This window comes from Carettochelys insculpta, chromosome 1 (assembly GCF_033958435.1).
Source record: "Carettochelys insculpta isolate YL-2023 chromosome 1, ASM3395843v1, whole genome shotgun sequence".
Taxonomy (NCBI): domain Eukaryota; kingdom Metazoa; phylum Chordata; order Testudines; family Carettochelyidae; genus Carettochelys; species Carettochelys insculpta.
This window is the reverse complement of record NC_134137.1, coordinates 376,289,209-376,305,573: the sequence shown is the minus strand read 5'-3', so window position 1 is coordinate 376,305,573 and position 16,365 is coordinate 376,289,209. Positions and strand designations below refer to the sequence as shown.

Genomic DNA, 16,365 nt, shown 5'->3' with positions numbered 1-16,365 from the left:
TGGAAGAAACCCCGCACCGAACGATTATGAAATCACCAGGGATAAAAGGGCTGGCTCCTAATCTCTGCCAGCTAGCGACTGCTCCTCTGCCTCAGGGAATCCGGGACAGACCGGGGACTTTGGCGACCTCTCTGCACAGTGCTGGGCAGCTGCCGGCTGCACTCCAGGAACGCAGGAGCCGGTGGCGCTCAGACGCTGGACCAGGGATGGACTTCCACAAAACTCCAAGTGCCTCAGGGGCGAGGTAGCCCCCGCGCAAGGCGTGGCCAGAGCAGCCCCCGGGGGCTGGCAGAATGTTCCCACCTTGCTGGCCAGTCTCCCGCCCTGGGAGGATCCTTACACAGCAGGTGCCACAAAGCCCGGGGCACCTCTGGTTGCCACCTCCACCCACCATCCCAGGCCCCAGCCCAGGCAGTGTCGGGGGTTCGAGGAGGAAAACAGCCTCCCGGGTAGCAAAGTCTCTCCAGGCAGACGGGGGTGCGGGGCAGCGCTGGTCCCCCAGGCGGGGGAAGGGCCCGCAAGCCCCCTCCCTTCGGTCTCCAGCGCCCCCTGGACAAACGCGGCGGGCTGGCGGGGCGCGGAGGCTCCAGCCGGGCTGGGGAGCGCAGAGCAGCAGGCGCTGCCCTTAGCCGGGGAGGGACCCCCGGCCCCGCCCGGCGCCAGCTGCTCCCGTACGTCCCGGCCCGGGGAGAGGAGGGTGTAAACTGAGCCGGGCCGCGCAGCCCGGAGCTGGAGCGGCCCCAAGTTAACCAACCGACCCACCCGCAGCACCGGCCCCGGCCGGGCAGACGCGGCCCGGGCCCCACCCCCCGACACCACCGCATGGCCGCGGAGCGACCCAGGCACCTGTCGCGGAGCCCGGCCGGAGCCCGCCCCGCAGGCGGCTGCGAGCACAGGGCAGGAGGCTAAGAACGGCCCCGGGACCCCCTGGGCCGGGCCGGGCCCCCTCACCTCGGACTCCTTCCGCTGGCTCCTGAACAGCTCCCGCCCCTTGGCCGGGGACTGCAGCGGCCTTCCCTTGCCGGGCGCCCCGTCCCCGGGCACAGCGCCGCCCGCCTCCTCCATGCGCCCGGGCCGGCTGCGCCCCTCGCCGCTCCCGCCCCAGCACGTGCGGGCTGAGCCCCGTGCCCCGGGGCTCGCCACACCCCCACGGCCCCCATTGGCTGGCTGCCCCGGGAGGGCCACACCCACAGGTGCTGATTGGCCGCTGGGGCGGCGCTGTGGGAGAGGGACTCGCCAGAGTTACAACCGGGGCCACGTGGGTGGGAGCTCGGGGGGGCCGCCGCCCGCCGGGGAGGACAGCGGAGGGGGTGATGGGACCCCGGGGAAGGGCGGAGGCTGGGCTGCAGCTGGGCCGGGGTGCAACGGCCCGAAGTGGGGAGTCAGAGGCGTAGCCACTGCAGAGCAGGGGTCTCTCCCCGGGCGATGAGGCGCACGTCGGGGCCAGCGGAAGGGGGGGCAAAGCTCCAGGCCCGCCCCGGGAAGCCCTTTCGCCCTTGTGGCCGCAGCGCTGCGCCTGGGAAAGGGGGTCCCCGACGCCTCGGGAGCCGCAGGGACTCAGCCTGTGCCTTGGCAGCAGCTGCCTCTGGGGTGGAACCTAAAAGCGCCTCCCAGCCGGTGGATAGGAGTGGATGAGCAGCAACTTCAGTCCACGTGACCCAGGTGATTTTTCCCCCACTCCTGCCACAAGACCACAGACGGCACAGGGCCTGCACCTTTCACGGCTCAACCTGCTCACTTAGGGTAAGGCTGAATATGTTTACCTGCCCTGCCATCCAGCCAGTGGGGTAACTCATGGGGTCTGCAGGCGATTTTCTGTATGTCCTTGTATCAGAGGGGTAACCCTGTTAGTCTGTTTCCCCCAAAACAACAAGACCGGCTGTGGCACCTTGGAGACTAACACATTTTTGGAGCATAAGCTTTCCCCAGGCAAAGACTCTGCTTCTGGAATCCACCCGCATGCATCTGACGAAACAGGTCTTTGTTCAGGAAAGTTCATGCTCCAGCAAATCTGTTCATCTGTAAGGTGTCACAGGACTTGTTTATATGTCCTTGGGCACAGCTGAGTTTTTAAGGCCAGAAAGGATCACAAGATCATCTGAAGTAACCTCCACCTCACCAGCTATTAACTTCACCCCAGTCACCAATCAGCTGAGCCCCGTCACTTGTGTTTGACAAAGCTTTTTGCCAGGCATGAGCTGAAGATACCAAGGGAGGGAGAATTCACCACTTCCCTAGTCACACCCCCATATTAAGATTTGTGTCTCTTTCATTACACATTCTACACTGTTCTAGATCTGAGGATCACACTCTCCCGCTTTGCCATGGCACCACCACACTGAAAATTCAGGTTCAGACACTTGTCCATTATGACTTCTACACCCTTTTCAGAGATGGCTTTCCAGGATCACATCCACCACTCTGGAGCACAGGCTCCATTCCTTCTTCCAAAGTCCATACCATTACTGCGGAAAGTATTAAAACCCATTTTTCACTTGGTATGAATGCCTGTCCTCTTGGGCTACTCAGCCAATCTTTGTGTCATCCGCTAATTTTATCAGCAGCAATGTTATGTTTCCTTCCAGAGCACTGCTGAAAATATTGCATGGCAGCAGGCCAAATACTGATTCCTGGAAAACCCTACTACAAACAGCCCCAGTTGATGACATTCTGAGCTTCATTAGCCAGTCCTTACTACAGGTAGCATGTGCTGCATTGAGACTGTGCTCATTTTATAAGAATGTTGTGTAGTACTAAGTCAAACACCTTTCAGAAGTCCAGGTATGTTACATCTACTTTCTAATCCCAAAGAATTAAATTTAGGTTGGACAGGATCTCTCCATAAAACAAACAATGCTGAATGGCATTAATTATATTCCTGTTCATTAATTCTTTATCACTAGACTCTTGCATCAGCTTTTCCATTATTTTGCTCAGGACAGCTGTCTGGTTAACAAGTCTACATTCTGCATATCCTTTCTGAATACCAATACAGCATTTGTATTCCTCCAGTTTTGTGGAATTTCCCTGGAAAATTATCAGCCGCAGGCAAGAGCTCTTCAAATCCTCTGGGACTTGTGTGCGCAAGTTTTCCAGGGGTGCAGATTTAAAAATGCGTCTTGCCTCCAGCTGTTGTCTAAATACCCTCCTCAGCTACGAATGGACTGAAAGCCTCATCCACATCTCAGAGAAGCACCCCTGCTTCATTCACATGCAGGACAGTAATAGTTATTGAAGAAATAGAAAATAGAAATAGACTATTCACTGAAGTCACTTTGTGGCCCTGTGCCTCGGTTTCCCCATTTGTAAAAGGAGACATTTTTCACAGTGCTGGATGTGATCAGTAATGGGGAAGCCAGTGTCCCTCTGTGGCTGAGGAATGACTATATTGAGGATTATGTCACATTCCAGCCCTTTCCAAGTGATCGCAGTGGGGTACTGGCACAGGCGCAGTTAGGGAACCTGATCTAGCAAAACTATCTTGTCCTGGGAGACTGTCTTGGTTACAACAATTTTGTGGCCCACTGAGTTGAAGGAGGGGCCCACTCACTCATCGAGGTCGCCCATCGCTGGCTTAGCTTGTTCCTGGGAAGGGAGTAGGGCTTGGCCTTTATAGATTGGTGCTGCTTACAACCACATCACACTCATAGGCATCATCCGTTTCCCAAAGCCCAGCAGGAGCAGAATTAAGCCCTTCCTTTCCTGTTGGCAAACCACAATGGTCTTCATCTCTCAAGCACATGCCTAGGTGGGGCTACTATTCCAGGCCTGTGCAGTAACACTGCAACCCTTGTCTGAAGCACCCCCCACAGCTGTGTGAAAAGAAACCCACAGACCAGGGCCAGCAGGATGCAAATGCGATAACGGGAGGAAGTGACGGCTGGGGGAGTCCTCTGAAAAGAAGCAGTAACATTCTCCTGGGCAGTTGTAGCACTGGCAGCTTGGTCTCACTGCACTGGGAGGAAAGAGGTTAAGTCCTGCTATAAATATGGCCTCTTATCTGCTCGTGCAGAGAGCTGGGGGGCTTGAATCCAAACAGCAGCACAGTCGAGGAGAGCGTGACTGGTGCTAGTAAACCTTAAAATGCTGCCACTTCAAATTCTGTCCTGCATCCACCACACACCTGATCTGCTGGTGTCACCAGCCAACCAGAAATCAGAGCAAATGGTCCCTTCTAATGATGTTTGGAATTTGTCAGCAATCAGAAAAGCTCCTTTTGTAAAACGAGTGCACCCAAACTTTCCTGCAGAAGCTCTTGAGTCTGGTATGACCACATAACCATGCTATAGCCTGGTGCTGAAAGGACTCACCTGCCAGGTAGGAGAGGGGATTTAAAATCCCTCATCTGGATCTGAGCATAAGGGGATGTCAATTTTGCTGAGCCAGCAAACCACGTCTTCCCATGCCCAGTAAAGCTGAATGTTCTCCAGCTCATGTTCATTCTAGTGATTGGTCACTCCCTCACCACTTGGGACAGTGTTGGGAAGATGTTCAAACACTCTCGAGCTTGGGGTGCTAAAGGAACTACAGACATAAGGGCTACGTCTACACTAGCACACCACGTCAAAGTTGCCTGTTTAGACATAAGAACATCGAAATAGGCTACTTCGACACGTATCATCTACACATCCTCCAGGGCTGGTGCCATCAACATTCGACGTCGAAGTAGTAATGGAGAATGTCGAAAGGAGCCGCCCCGGAAGGAAATGCGGAGCATCCACACACACAAGCGCTCCCCGTCAAAGTAAGGGGCCAGCAAAGCCCCAAGCTGCTCCCTTAAAGGGCCCCTCCCAGACACACACGGCCTGCACAGCACGAGATCCACAGAGCTGACAACCGGCTGCAGACCCTGCACACACAGCATCCAGAAGCCCTGGGCTCAGGGCTGCTGCACACGGCGACCATAGAGCCCCGCAGGGGCTGGACAGAGCGTCTCTCAACCCCTCAGCTGATGGCTGCCATGGAGGAGCCCGCAATTTCGAAGTAGAGGGTTGTGGATCGTCTACACACACCCTACTTCGACATTCAACGTCGAAGTAGGGCGCTATTCCCATCTTCGGATAGGAATAGCAATTTCAACGTCTCACCGCCTAAAGTCTATTTCAACATTGAAATAGCTCACAGCACGTGTAGACGCAACGCATACTATTTCGATGTTGTGCCAGCTACTTCAAAGTAGCTGGCTAGTATAGACGAACCCAAGAAGGTTGAAATTACAATGACGCAGATAGAGAGTTTACCACCTGTCCACCTTGGTAATGATTTGGGGCAGTGTTTGAGAGACAGGCCTTACGGAGGTGATGGGTGGTTGCAGAGGATTTTTATGTATCTGAGAGTTCTCTAGAGATGCAACATACTCAGACATCAGCAGCATCTGATCTTCACTTTCACCACTACCCTCCTCGTCCCTTTCCTCCGTCTGTGCATCAGACATCACCTCTACGCACGGAGGAGGACTGGTCAGCTTAGCTCCAGCTTTTGAAAATCGCTCAGAAAAGACAAAGAGCCTCTCTGGTCCGATGAGCTATGGAGGGCTAGCTTTGGCGGACAGTGCCTCATGGAATTTCTCAGGGAATTGTGGGCTCTCTCTCCATGAAGTCTCCACGTTACTTCTGAAAGACTTCCTGCAAGGGCATGGTACCTTCTTTCCATACACTTCTCACCAACCAGAGCTGCAGTTTAGTTAAAGTACTGCTAGGTGAAAAGGTTTCTTAATGCTTGATAAGGACCATCCCAAGACTGATTATCCATCGGCCTGTGCAAATTGCGTGTCCTGATCAGCTGTCCCACCAGGCAGAAACCTGCCTGTAGTTCTCTGCCCGTGATCTCATCTCACTCCATTCCAGCCATCAGCCAGGAGTGATCTGACTTTGTGTTTCAAAATGGCGATTGGTTTTTCTATTCATTCTGGTAGACATCTCACCCTTTTTAATCTGTATTTGCCTCTTGTCTTTCTGGGTCTTGTGTAAATAGGGTTTGTTTTGCAAAAGGGCTGGGAAGGGAGGCAACAGAATGAAAGCAAAACAAGATAATGTTTTTTTTTCCAGACATAATTTAGTTTGTTTTCACCAAGGACACAGCAGGGACAGGAGAAAATCTAAGCAGCCTGTTACCAAAACAATTTTTCCAGCTACATTACAGAATAATTCCAGTCACTCTGCAAAAGACATAGGGAGTGGAAAACTTGGGCACTCACAGGCCATCTTTACAGAGACAGCTGTGGGCTGCATTAAGGTTGCCATCAGCAGTTCAGTACAGAACAACTCTAACTTTGGCTTGGAGAACTTCTTTGGCCTGAGAATTGCCAAACCCACCCTGATAGCCAGGGAGAAGGTTTCTGCAAATTTTGGACAAAAGCTGACCAGGCAATTTTGAGTTACGATGATTTTCCCAATTTGCATTGTGCTGTTTTCCAATTACACCAACATTCTCCAGAAAAGGCAAGATTACTATTACAAAAACTCAGCTGCATTCCTCTGCAGCACTCCCCGCTGTTGAGGGCCAGTATCTCCCCATGAATTCTGTAAAACAATGAACCCTCCAAAGGCATTGCTGTGACTTAACTGTGTGAATCTCTCTGACCTGGCTGCTGCCACCCTCGTTTTCTCATACCCCACATCTTTTGTTTGTGATGGTCCAATTTAATTGCAAGCTCCTTGGAGCAGGTAGTCATCATTTTCATTTGCAAAGCACCCCACATGCCTATGGTGCTGTCTGTGTGACAGAGATGGTATCATGGGATAGGTACCCCCAGTGCACCCAGATTGGAAATTAAGGAGAGATATAGATGGGCCTCCAACTCAAGGCAGATCCTCCATGAAATCAGTCTGGATGGAAACTCCACACACTTCAGAGGATGGAACTGGATGTGTAACAATTGGGGCACAGAATGTCTGAGACAATGAAAGCCAGGGAAAAGGTATGTGCCCGGAAGCTCAATCCTGGTAACCCAGGAAAGGATTCTGCAGTTTTCAACAGCTAAAGTTTTTTACAAATCCACTAGAATTGGCACTACAGTATGTGGGTAGTGCACAGCTTTAACCCCTGGCAGAGGCAAAGCTGAAGTGACTGGTTACATTTAGGAATGAGCGGACCATGACAACACCTTTAAGAAACGGGCACTGGAAGCACTTAAAGGCTAGATGAGAACATTAGTGGCCAACATAGGCATTAAGATTATTGGTGCAGCTATTTTAGCTTGTAGCCTGACAAATACCAAATGGAAACTTCAGACATGAGGACAGGTACATCTGATTTCCTGGTTGTCACAAGAGCTAGAGGAAGTTTGCGTCTGTCTCTGTACCACAGCATTCTGTTTCCAACCATTGACAGGGCCTACCACATGGACACAGTCCAGAGGCCAATTTAATTTTGCAACATTTTATTTGTGTTTTGAGATTACAGAGTCTTTATTGCTGATCTAATACAATCACTCAGACATTAATATTTAAAACATCCTTTTGAAAAGGTTATATTCTCAGTTTTGACTTCCTTACTGTAGAATTATGACAGATGATTATTTTTCCTGGTTTCTAAAGTTCAGAACAATTATTTTCCTTATAAGATTTTGCTGGTGTTGCCTATCTCCACTTCCTAATATTAAAAAAAAAAACAAAAAAACAAAAACCTGTTACATTTAAAAAAAAACCATTACACTTAATTTCGAGATGATCGTGGTGAGTATGATTCCAGATTGATCAGGAAAAGCCAAGCAAGCAAGAAAGCTTACAAAAGGCAGAGCAACATGGAGAAAATCTGTAAAAGATCAGAGGGGGAGAAAAGTCATTTATAGAATGATTTTCTTCTTCTTCTAGCTACACTGAAGATAAAAGGAGTTGAAAAATCAGCACAAAGAAATTCACCGATGAAGACAGCACCACCACATGCTACACTAGTGACAGTCATGGAATAGCCAAGTGACCCTTATGAGATGCATCGTCAGGTCAGCTGATGGAATGGTTATTTTCCTGGGGGCAGATTCAGCCTTATTTCTGACCCCATTTTTCCAAAGTGTGCTTGGATCAACCCGTGACCCTCAGCTGCATTTCCTAATTGGTTCACGCCATAGAACAGTGACAGGCTAACGTCGTCACCTTCCACACAAAGCAGAAGGGAAGAGAAGGCTGGTACCGCTGCTGTGCCAGTTGGCTGCCCAGTCTAACCAGCTTTCAGAGGAAGCTCAGAGGTGTTCTCGCATGTTCAGTGAAGAAGTGTCCAATTGATCCCCGCCAGCACCGGCCAGCTGGAGCTGGTCACAATGCTCCCTTTCTGTAAAGCACAAGGGCTGTGCCTCCCAGTTTGCAATGCTCCACCTGGTTCAGAGCAGCAACGCACGCAGGGACCTGCAGTCTCTGAGGATGTGTCGTTACCCAAAGGGAAAGAGTAGTCACAGGCCACACTTTATATTGCTGTGATCTCCTAGCCCAGTGTTTCTTAACATGCATCCATGGACCACTCACAGGTGTGCCATGAGTGGCTGGAAAAATACACTGATGGTCTATATCTTCTGCTATTAAAACCAGACACAACATTACTTCTTCATTGCTCCGACACCTGATTAAATTACTTCATTTTGGTTTTGTTGAGTATGCTGCTGCGCATTTGGGTTTCTTGGTCTGACAACAATTCTTTAAATGCAATTTTCATAGGTGTTCTGCACTAAAAAGACGATTGATTGGTCTTCCGTGGTCTCAAAAAGTTTAAGAAACGCTGACCCTTCCCCCGACACGCAAGTGAAGCCAGTTCATGTTAAGCAAGGACTGTCTCTGTCGGCCCGGGGCATACTCAGCCATGCCATTGTACTTCTGCAGAGCTAACTCAGTAGGAAGTGTGGCAGTCTTTATTCAACATTCTCCAGTGACCAATGAAAGGAGGAGCTTGTTTGGAACATTCACACCCTCTGTCCCAGCTCATTGATAGAGTGCATGGAAAAATAAGATACCGATGGTGTCCTAAGATACCCATAGCTAAGGCTGTGCTTTGCTATCAGATTTCAAACCAGCATTGTGGTGTTAGCCTGGGAACGCTCAGTAAGCGTACAACAACTTTGTGAACACTGCACTGCTCGCAGTAGGGCTGTACTCAGGTCAGGAGGTACGATGCAAGCGCACAGCCAGAGCTGATGCCCAGCGTTTGTCTAACGAGCAGGTTCATGTGACGGGCATAACCACGTGACAACCAGCAGATGGAGGTGTCGGATACAGGACCCTCGTCCACATCCATGGGCATGGATCCCACAAGAGCTCCAAGATAACCATCCAGATTAAGTCAAAGACACACGGTGCACATCCCCCAGCTCCTGGCTGCTGGGAAGTGGTCCTGAGACTGGTTGACTACACAGAAGAGAACTGCCTCCCTTTAAAGAAGTCTTTCCACTTTACCCTTGGCCACATGTGCAGTCCACCTACGCCCAGAACGTGAAGAGCTATGGGGCAAATAAATTCCTGGGACTTCTGCCCGGAAAGAGACACTGTTCAGGCAGTACAGTCCAAGCATGAAATTCTGGCCCTGCTGAAGTCAAAGGGAGTTTTACCACTGAGTTCCATTGACCAGGATTTCACCCCATGTATCTATAAACAACCAAAGGGATGGCGGGTAGCTGCAGAATGGACAAGTAATACAAGTGATACCTGCTACTTGCATCTTAACCATAAATCAGTGGTCTCTTCCAAAAATCTCAGGACCTGAATAAAATCCACAAAGGGTTGAAGGTTAATTGATACATAACTGGGGATTATTCTATGTTGCCTCTCTCAGACACGGCCTCATAAAATTTCCAGTAAGTTGTTTACAACTTTCTGCCAACAGCTCCATCCCTTTGGAGGTTGAAAATTGGACTGAACAGTGTACTAGAAAATAGTCTGTAGGAACAATTATGACATTGGACAAGCTGACCCAAGAGGTGGTCTCCATGTCTAATTTTGATGATTCTGTGACTTGCCTGTAGGCCGCGATCTCTGTCTTTGCGTGTGAGCAAACATAGCCACAGTGGAACCACTCCCAATCATAGTGGCCAAGGATCCAAAGAAGGCAAAACAAGGATCCTCACATGATCAGGTGCTCAGTTACCCTGGTGAAGAGCACGGTATATAGCAGCCGAGGCTGCTAGGATTATGCCTCTAGTGGAAGTTTGGTAAGTACAACTTGAAGTGCTTGAAATTTTTCAAAAGGAAGATGTCTTCAATGATTCTGCTGGGCAACTTTAATTATTTCTTTGATACGTGCGCCTGCAACATCCAGACAGGATATCATGGGCTAAAACAAGTAACCAAAGAATTTTTATCTTCCATCAGTTCTGACTAATACACCCAGGCTTGACAAGATTCTAATGTGACAGTCTGGACTCTACTTACGACACCTAGATCTCAGGATAGAGCATACTCTCTGGTAACTACTCAGGATAATTACTGGTGCTGATAAATCCAAATAAAATGCCCTAGAATTCATTCACTAAATAAATGAATATTTGAAAATAAGCCTTGACCAGCTCTGGCACTGCGAGTCTGGGAAGCATCTCCCAGGATCAGGTGCTTTTGTACACAGAAGTCACTTCCAGAGAGGACTGAAACACCAGCTGGGGGAAGGATTGTGTCACAAACAGTCCTCAGACCTAATCTGTTTTACTGCATGATTCTGCAGCAGCGTAATCAGCAAGCTTCTGAGTGTCCTCTTGAGGAGCTGCCTTCAAATGTCAGCAGCATCTGGCGGCAAAGTTGCAAGGCTCTTCCACAAGCGTGAGCAGAAGGTGCCACGCACCTGCTCCAGGAGAAATATAGCTTTGGTTGAACTGTGAAACGTTGGCACTGCTCAGATCCTGCAGAGAAATACTGCCAAGTTGCTGAAGAACGGAGGGTACATTGGGTCTCAGTCGGCGGGTGTGAACCCTGCTGCGCCCCTCACTGACTGCTTTAGAGTGGGCGCATCTCTGCCTCATGGGTTCCTAACTCCGGCTATGGGGTGGACTCTTGGTTACAGCTTCCCACAGTGCTGAGGCAAATTCCTTTTGACTCATCGCCAAAGCCTGTCCTGGCGCCGTCAGTGGAATTGAAGAGTTTTTCCAAGTGGCTGCTGGGGAGAGTTAGTGTTTCACTACTAAGGCGGTGCCAGTCTCATCAGCCATGTCTAGAGCAAACAGGCTTGTGCTAGCTTCATTTTAAAATGGCATGGAAACAAAACAACAGGAAGCCTCCTGCCCTGCCAACCGACAGACGGACAGTTCTGGGGACTGCCCCAGGCTGTGCTTCCATTGAAGAAATGTTAAGGTACAAAGGAAATGTGCAACCTTGAAATTAAGGTCCTAGACATTAAGGTACTAAAGTAATGTGCAAGCTTGAAGTCTGATCTCAAATCTCGCCTCATGCATTGTCCTGTAGATTACAATAAACAGACAGTGATCATGGATTACTTGAAGCCAACAGATACTTTGCAACAAAATAAGTCAGCCAGATTCTTCTTTCCCCCTTTGCTCCCCACCCCCCCAAAAAACAAAAATCAACTGTCTCACAGTCCCCTGGCAGTAAAAAACACCATTGGCAGAGGCCGCACGTACAGTACTCTAGTTTAATAAATAAATAACCTAACACACTGTCTACTATGAGCAAGCCCAGTTCTGATTTCAGAAGCTTGTACTGTTTCATCCTGTACAATGGTTGAGAAAAGGCTGGGGGTTCTTGTTCCGTACTTCTGATTGCAGCTGCAGAAACTCAATACCTGCAAAAAGATAAGAAACAATGGCCTCAGTTAGTCACAGCATATAGAACTGGGAGTGGCCTGCTAAATGCAGGGTTATGTTCAGTCCTCAAGAGGGCCATTTAGGGATCTGGGGTAAATAGATTTTGATCCTGCTTTAGGCAGGGGGCTGGACTAGATGACCTTCTAAGGTCCCTTCCAGCCCTAGGATTCTATGATTCACTGCCTCAAATTTAGACATCTTGTGCTCACCAGCAAGGCCCTTTGACTTTGCCTGAACATCGCAGACCAGTGGTACAATTTTTAGAAGAACCTAAGTCTCACTGACTTGTAGTGACCTGACTGAAAAGCTTATGGAACAGATGGTTTAAAAATTGGAAACAATGCAGGAAAGAACCAAAATGATTTCAGAGCCGGAGAAAATGCTCTACAGCGAGAGACCGAAAGAGCGCAGTCTGTTAGTTTATCAAACAGAAGACAGAGATGACTTGATTGCTGTGTAGGAGTGCACTTTTGGGAAGACTAAATTACTACAGGGCTCTGTAACATAGCAGAGAAAGGCAAATAGGAGCCAATGGTAGAAGATAATGCCAGAAACATTCAGAGCACCAAGGGTGGAGTCTCTCTGTGCCTTCACATCAGGACTGGCTGCCTTTCTGGAAGAGATGCTTCAGTCAAACACAAGTTACTGGATGCAATACAGACATCCTGGGGGAAATTTGTGGCCTGGGTTATGCAGGAGGTCATACTAGATGACACTGTGGTCCCGTCTCGCTATAAAGTCCACCAACCTAAGAGCTTAATAATAGGGAATTTTGAAGTTTTTGGAAGTTGCACCCCTTGCCTTTCAAGTGTGACTCCTACTACCCTAACTTCTCTGTATCCCTGGCTGTTGTAAGCACTTTGGTCAATACCCAGCACATTCTTGGTGCTAAACAAACCAATTTCTGAACATGAGCAAAGGGAAATTTCGACAGAACAGCAGCAAATGGTTCCGACTGACGAGACCTAGAAAGGGCAGAAGCCCCATAGCTTGTGACACTTAGTGTTGGAGGGGAACACATTTGTAGAGTGGCACTTCGCAGGTCTTTCCCACCTCTCATCCTAAAGAGAATTCATTGTGTGTTTTGGGGCTGAGGGTCCAAAGCTTGTCTCAGCCCTGAGGGGCTGTGTACTGTACATTACTGTTAAGTTTTGGGGTTCATAAGGCAAAGGGTATGTCCTGGCACAGGCCCATTCCGCAAGCTCAAACCCATTCTCATCCCGTCAGTAAACCGGAGCACAGGAATGCAAAGATTTCCTAATACAGGTTGAAGCTCTCTTGTCTGGCAACATCTGTGGTCTGGCAGCACCATGGATGTCGCTGGACCAGAGATTCACAGTGGTGCCGAGCTGGTCTGGCTGGCGGGAGGGCTGGGAGTGGAGTCCTGCTGGTGGTAGGGATCCCCATCTGCAGGGCTGCAGCTGGGAGCCAGGCGGACAGGCAGGCAGCAGAGCCTGCGCTTCCCCCTCCGGTGGCAGCCCCACCATGGAGAGCTGGGTCAGGTGCGGTGCCCCCGCCCTCCCCTCCCACCCCCCTGCAGCATGTAGGTAGGAAGTGGGCCAGTAGCCAGGAGGGGAGTGTGCCCAGCAGGCTGACACCCCAGAGGCCTGACTTTCCGTGGGTAGGCAAATTCCCTCGTTCGGGACCCCTCAGGTCCTAAGGGTGCTGGACCAGGGAGGTAAAACCTGCAGTTTGACCCAGAAGAGAAATGATCTGAGGTCTCATAAAACAACCTTCTTTTTTTTTTTTTTACTGAGCACTGTCAACATATTCAGATCTGTACAGCCTCTGAGAAAGACAGGCCTGGCCTCACGTGATGACAAAGCAAGGCAGACAGAACAATAGACTCCAAACACAAGCAGATAAGTTTCCAAAGGCACAAATGGGAGTTAGGCACGTCAATATGGCAGTCTAGCCCACCGTGCAGTAGCTGGGGTTCCAGGACTCATGTCTTTTCCCTACCAAGAGTCTTGCCACCAGAAATGCTCCCCCAGGGTCACTGGCAGAAATGCTGCTTTGTTCCATTTTGTGCCTCTTGGGTTTAAACATAATTGGTCGTTTGAGTTGGCTGGATGATTTGCCACTGCAGGATGAGAGTTTCTGCCAGACAGAAGAGGCTGCCTCATTTCACACAGTGTTGTACATGGCAGAGCCAATTGTGCATGGTCTGAACGCCTTCGTTCTGTCCCACCATTTTTTTTTATCAAGTCTTGATTTACTGGGGAATTTCAATGGTGACAGATGGCAGAACAAGGAGCAATGGTCTGAAGTTACAGAGGGAGAGGTGTAGGTTGGATATTACGAAGAACTGTTTCACCAGGTGGGTGGTGAAGCACTGGAACGCGTTACCAAGAGAGGTGGTGGAATCTCCATCCCTAGAGGTTTTTAAGTCCCGGCTTGATGTAGTCATGGCTGGGATGATTTAGTTGGGGTTGGTCCTGCTTTGGGCAGGGGGCTGGACTAGATGACCTCCTGGGGTCTCTTCCAGCCCTGGAATTCTATGATGCTATGACCCCTGGCCACCTTCTCAGGGTCCCAGTGGTATCAGAGGTTTAATTAATTTAATTATGGTGACTATTTTTCCTCCCCTATATAGAGTTGAGCTAATACCACACACACATGTACGTGTGTATTTATTACAAGAGAGAGAAAGAGAGAGAGATGTGTAAAGCCAGTACCTGTAGTAGTTTGGTTTGAAAGGCCCATTTTTATTTAGTCCCAGGTATTTTGCTTGTTCGTCTGTTAGTTCTGTCAGATGTGCGTCGAATGTTGGAAGATGAAGACTTGCCACATACTCATCTGGAAGAGAGTCAAGCCCTGGGAAATTAGCGTGACCATGGCAAATCCCTCCCTCACTGCCGGAGCTCCAATGTACAAACCCAAAGGGCTTGTGTGTCTCATGGACGAACTTGTAATGGACTATGGGTCTGTCTACACAGCAATGTCAGCCCAGGCTTGAGCCTAGCCTCCCTTGCGTTCACTCATTAACTATGGTAACCAAGGGTTTTAACTTCGGGTCGCAGGAATCGCAGGGCTGGAGGGGCTGAGCTCATGTTAGACTGGGACCTAGGGGCTGAGCCCTATCGCTTTCCTGGGTGCACAAAAGCCCCAGTTTCACTCTGGTCTCAGGAGTCTTCTGAACGTATCCCAAAGTTCCTTGAGGCAACTTCCTCGGTCCTCTCTATTCCATCAATCTGTGGTGCACTACTGCAAGTGGAAGCTACACCCGCTTTGCACATGGCAGCAGCTCAGGTCAGCATTGAGCCATTGTCTGCTGAAACGGTCACTATCAGAGCTTGGAAGGTTTCTAGTGGAGACCAATGAGAAGACGCTTTCTGGGTCACGAGAACACAGCCAGATTTTGGGGCCCACTGCCTGGGCAACCTGCACATGCAACCTCAGGGAGCACAGGGTGGCCAAGGAGCAAGAGCCAAAGAGCAGAGTGGGGACTATTCCTGCACTGCCTCAACAATGTTTAAATGCCTTTCAGATGACAGCAAATGTTCATAGCAAAATAAGGTGCGTTCCGGGGTCAGGAGACTCCAGAAGCAATGGGCAGCTGCTCTGGGATTTCCAGATGTTCACTAATTGTATAAGCTGCAGGCTCACGCCATAAAGAATGAAGATGTGGCTGAATTTGGAAAGCAGACGTGTCTCTGAGGGAGACTCATCCCCACCCTGAAACTGAGTAGCTCCTTCAGTACCACGAATGTAAGTTAATTGGGTGTAACTCAGCATTAGAGTCTACCCACACCTCACTCTGCTTTCCAGCAGATAGCCACATGAGGTAGGGGAGCGAGATACCACTTGGCAAGACAGAGCAACCTCTCAAAATCACAGCAGCTGAGCCAAGAACAGAACCGCTCTGACTGCCTCCCTGTTCCTGCTCCAGCACCAGACAACCCTCACCCCAGTTTCAGGGGGAGGAAACTAAGACTCAAGCCCCACTGGAATGGGAGAGGATGAAACTAGGTCTCCAAAAGCAATTGAGAGCCCCCACCCAGTTCCACCTCAGTGAAAGCAAAGACATGATGATGGGACTGTCCTTACCCATTTTCTTAGGCAGCAGGTAGACATCCTGTTTGTAGCGCCCTTCAGGGGCATTGTAGAGCTCTATCAAAGCCAGAGCCTGGGAATAAAACGACACACCTTGCTGAGCAATGCGCATGTGCCATGGAGCAAGACAGGCCTTCTGCTCACCCCAAATACTACTCACCTGAGTGGTGGCGGTGATGGACAGTACAAAGGTGGGAACAGTGGAACAACTCAGGTTCAACAGCCGGCCCTGAGGAGGAAATAAATAAGCTCCTTAATTCACATTGTACCTTTCATCTGGGCGATTCCAGAAGATGTCGACGAGCTATAAAACGGACACAGAAATTGCTTCAAACCATCAATGAAATGCAGCCCCATAAGGGTGAAGTGTAAAGATCCTTTCAGAGCACATGGCAACACTCAGGCGTGAGGGATCCTATTCTCAAAGGAACCTGCCAGCGACTCAGAGGCAGAGGAGGTAGCAAACTGAAATGGGAGTTTCGATCCTGGAGCCAAGCCCTATGTGTGTGTGAAACGGGCCATGGAATTAGCAAACAGCCTGTACCTTCCTGACCCTGTGCTGGGAAAATGGCTCAGTC

The 16,365-nt window shown here is 49.8% G+C and overlaps 2 protein-coding genes across 6 annotated transcripts in view; both read right to left on the bottom strand.

Moving 5' to 3' along the window:
- The window catches only part of STRIP2 (striatin interacting protein 2), a 76,107-nt gene extending 75,001 nt beyond the window's left edge, over positions 1-1,106 (bottom strand). For all 3 annotated transcript variants that reach the window (XM_074975873.1, XM_074975866.1, XM_074975848.1), the window contains exon 1: positions 952-1,106. In XM_074975873.1, coding sequence (XP_074831974.1) covers positions 952-1,065 — 114 coding nt within the window. In that variant the 5' untranslated portion in view covers positions 1,066-1,106. The remainder of the gene's footprint in view (positions 1-951) is intronic.
- An 8,048-nt stretch (positions 1,107-9,154) lies between these two features.
- AHCYL2 (adenosylhomocysteinase like 2) overlaps positions 9,155-16,365 on the bottom strand; it is a 183,925-nt gene continuing 176,714 nt past the window's right edge. For all 3 annotated transcript variants that reach the window (XM_074975817.1, XM_074975826.1, XM_074975835.1), the window contains exons 14-17: positions 15,948-16,016; positions 15,782-15,860; positions 14,410-14,530; positions 9,155-11,709 (exon numbers count right to left, since the gene is read on the bottom strand). In XM_074975817.1, coding sequence (XP_074831918.1) covers positions 11,703-11,709; positions 14,410-14,530; positions 15,782-15,860; positions 15,948-16,016 — 276 coding nt within the window. In that variant the 3' untranslated portion in view covers positions 9,155-11,702. The remainder of the gene's footprint in view (positions 11,710-14,409; positions 14,531-15,781; positions 15,861-15,947; positions 16,017-16,365) is intronic.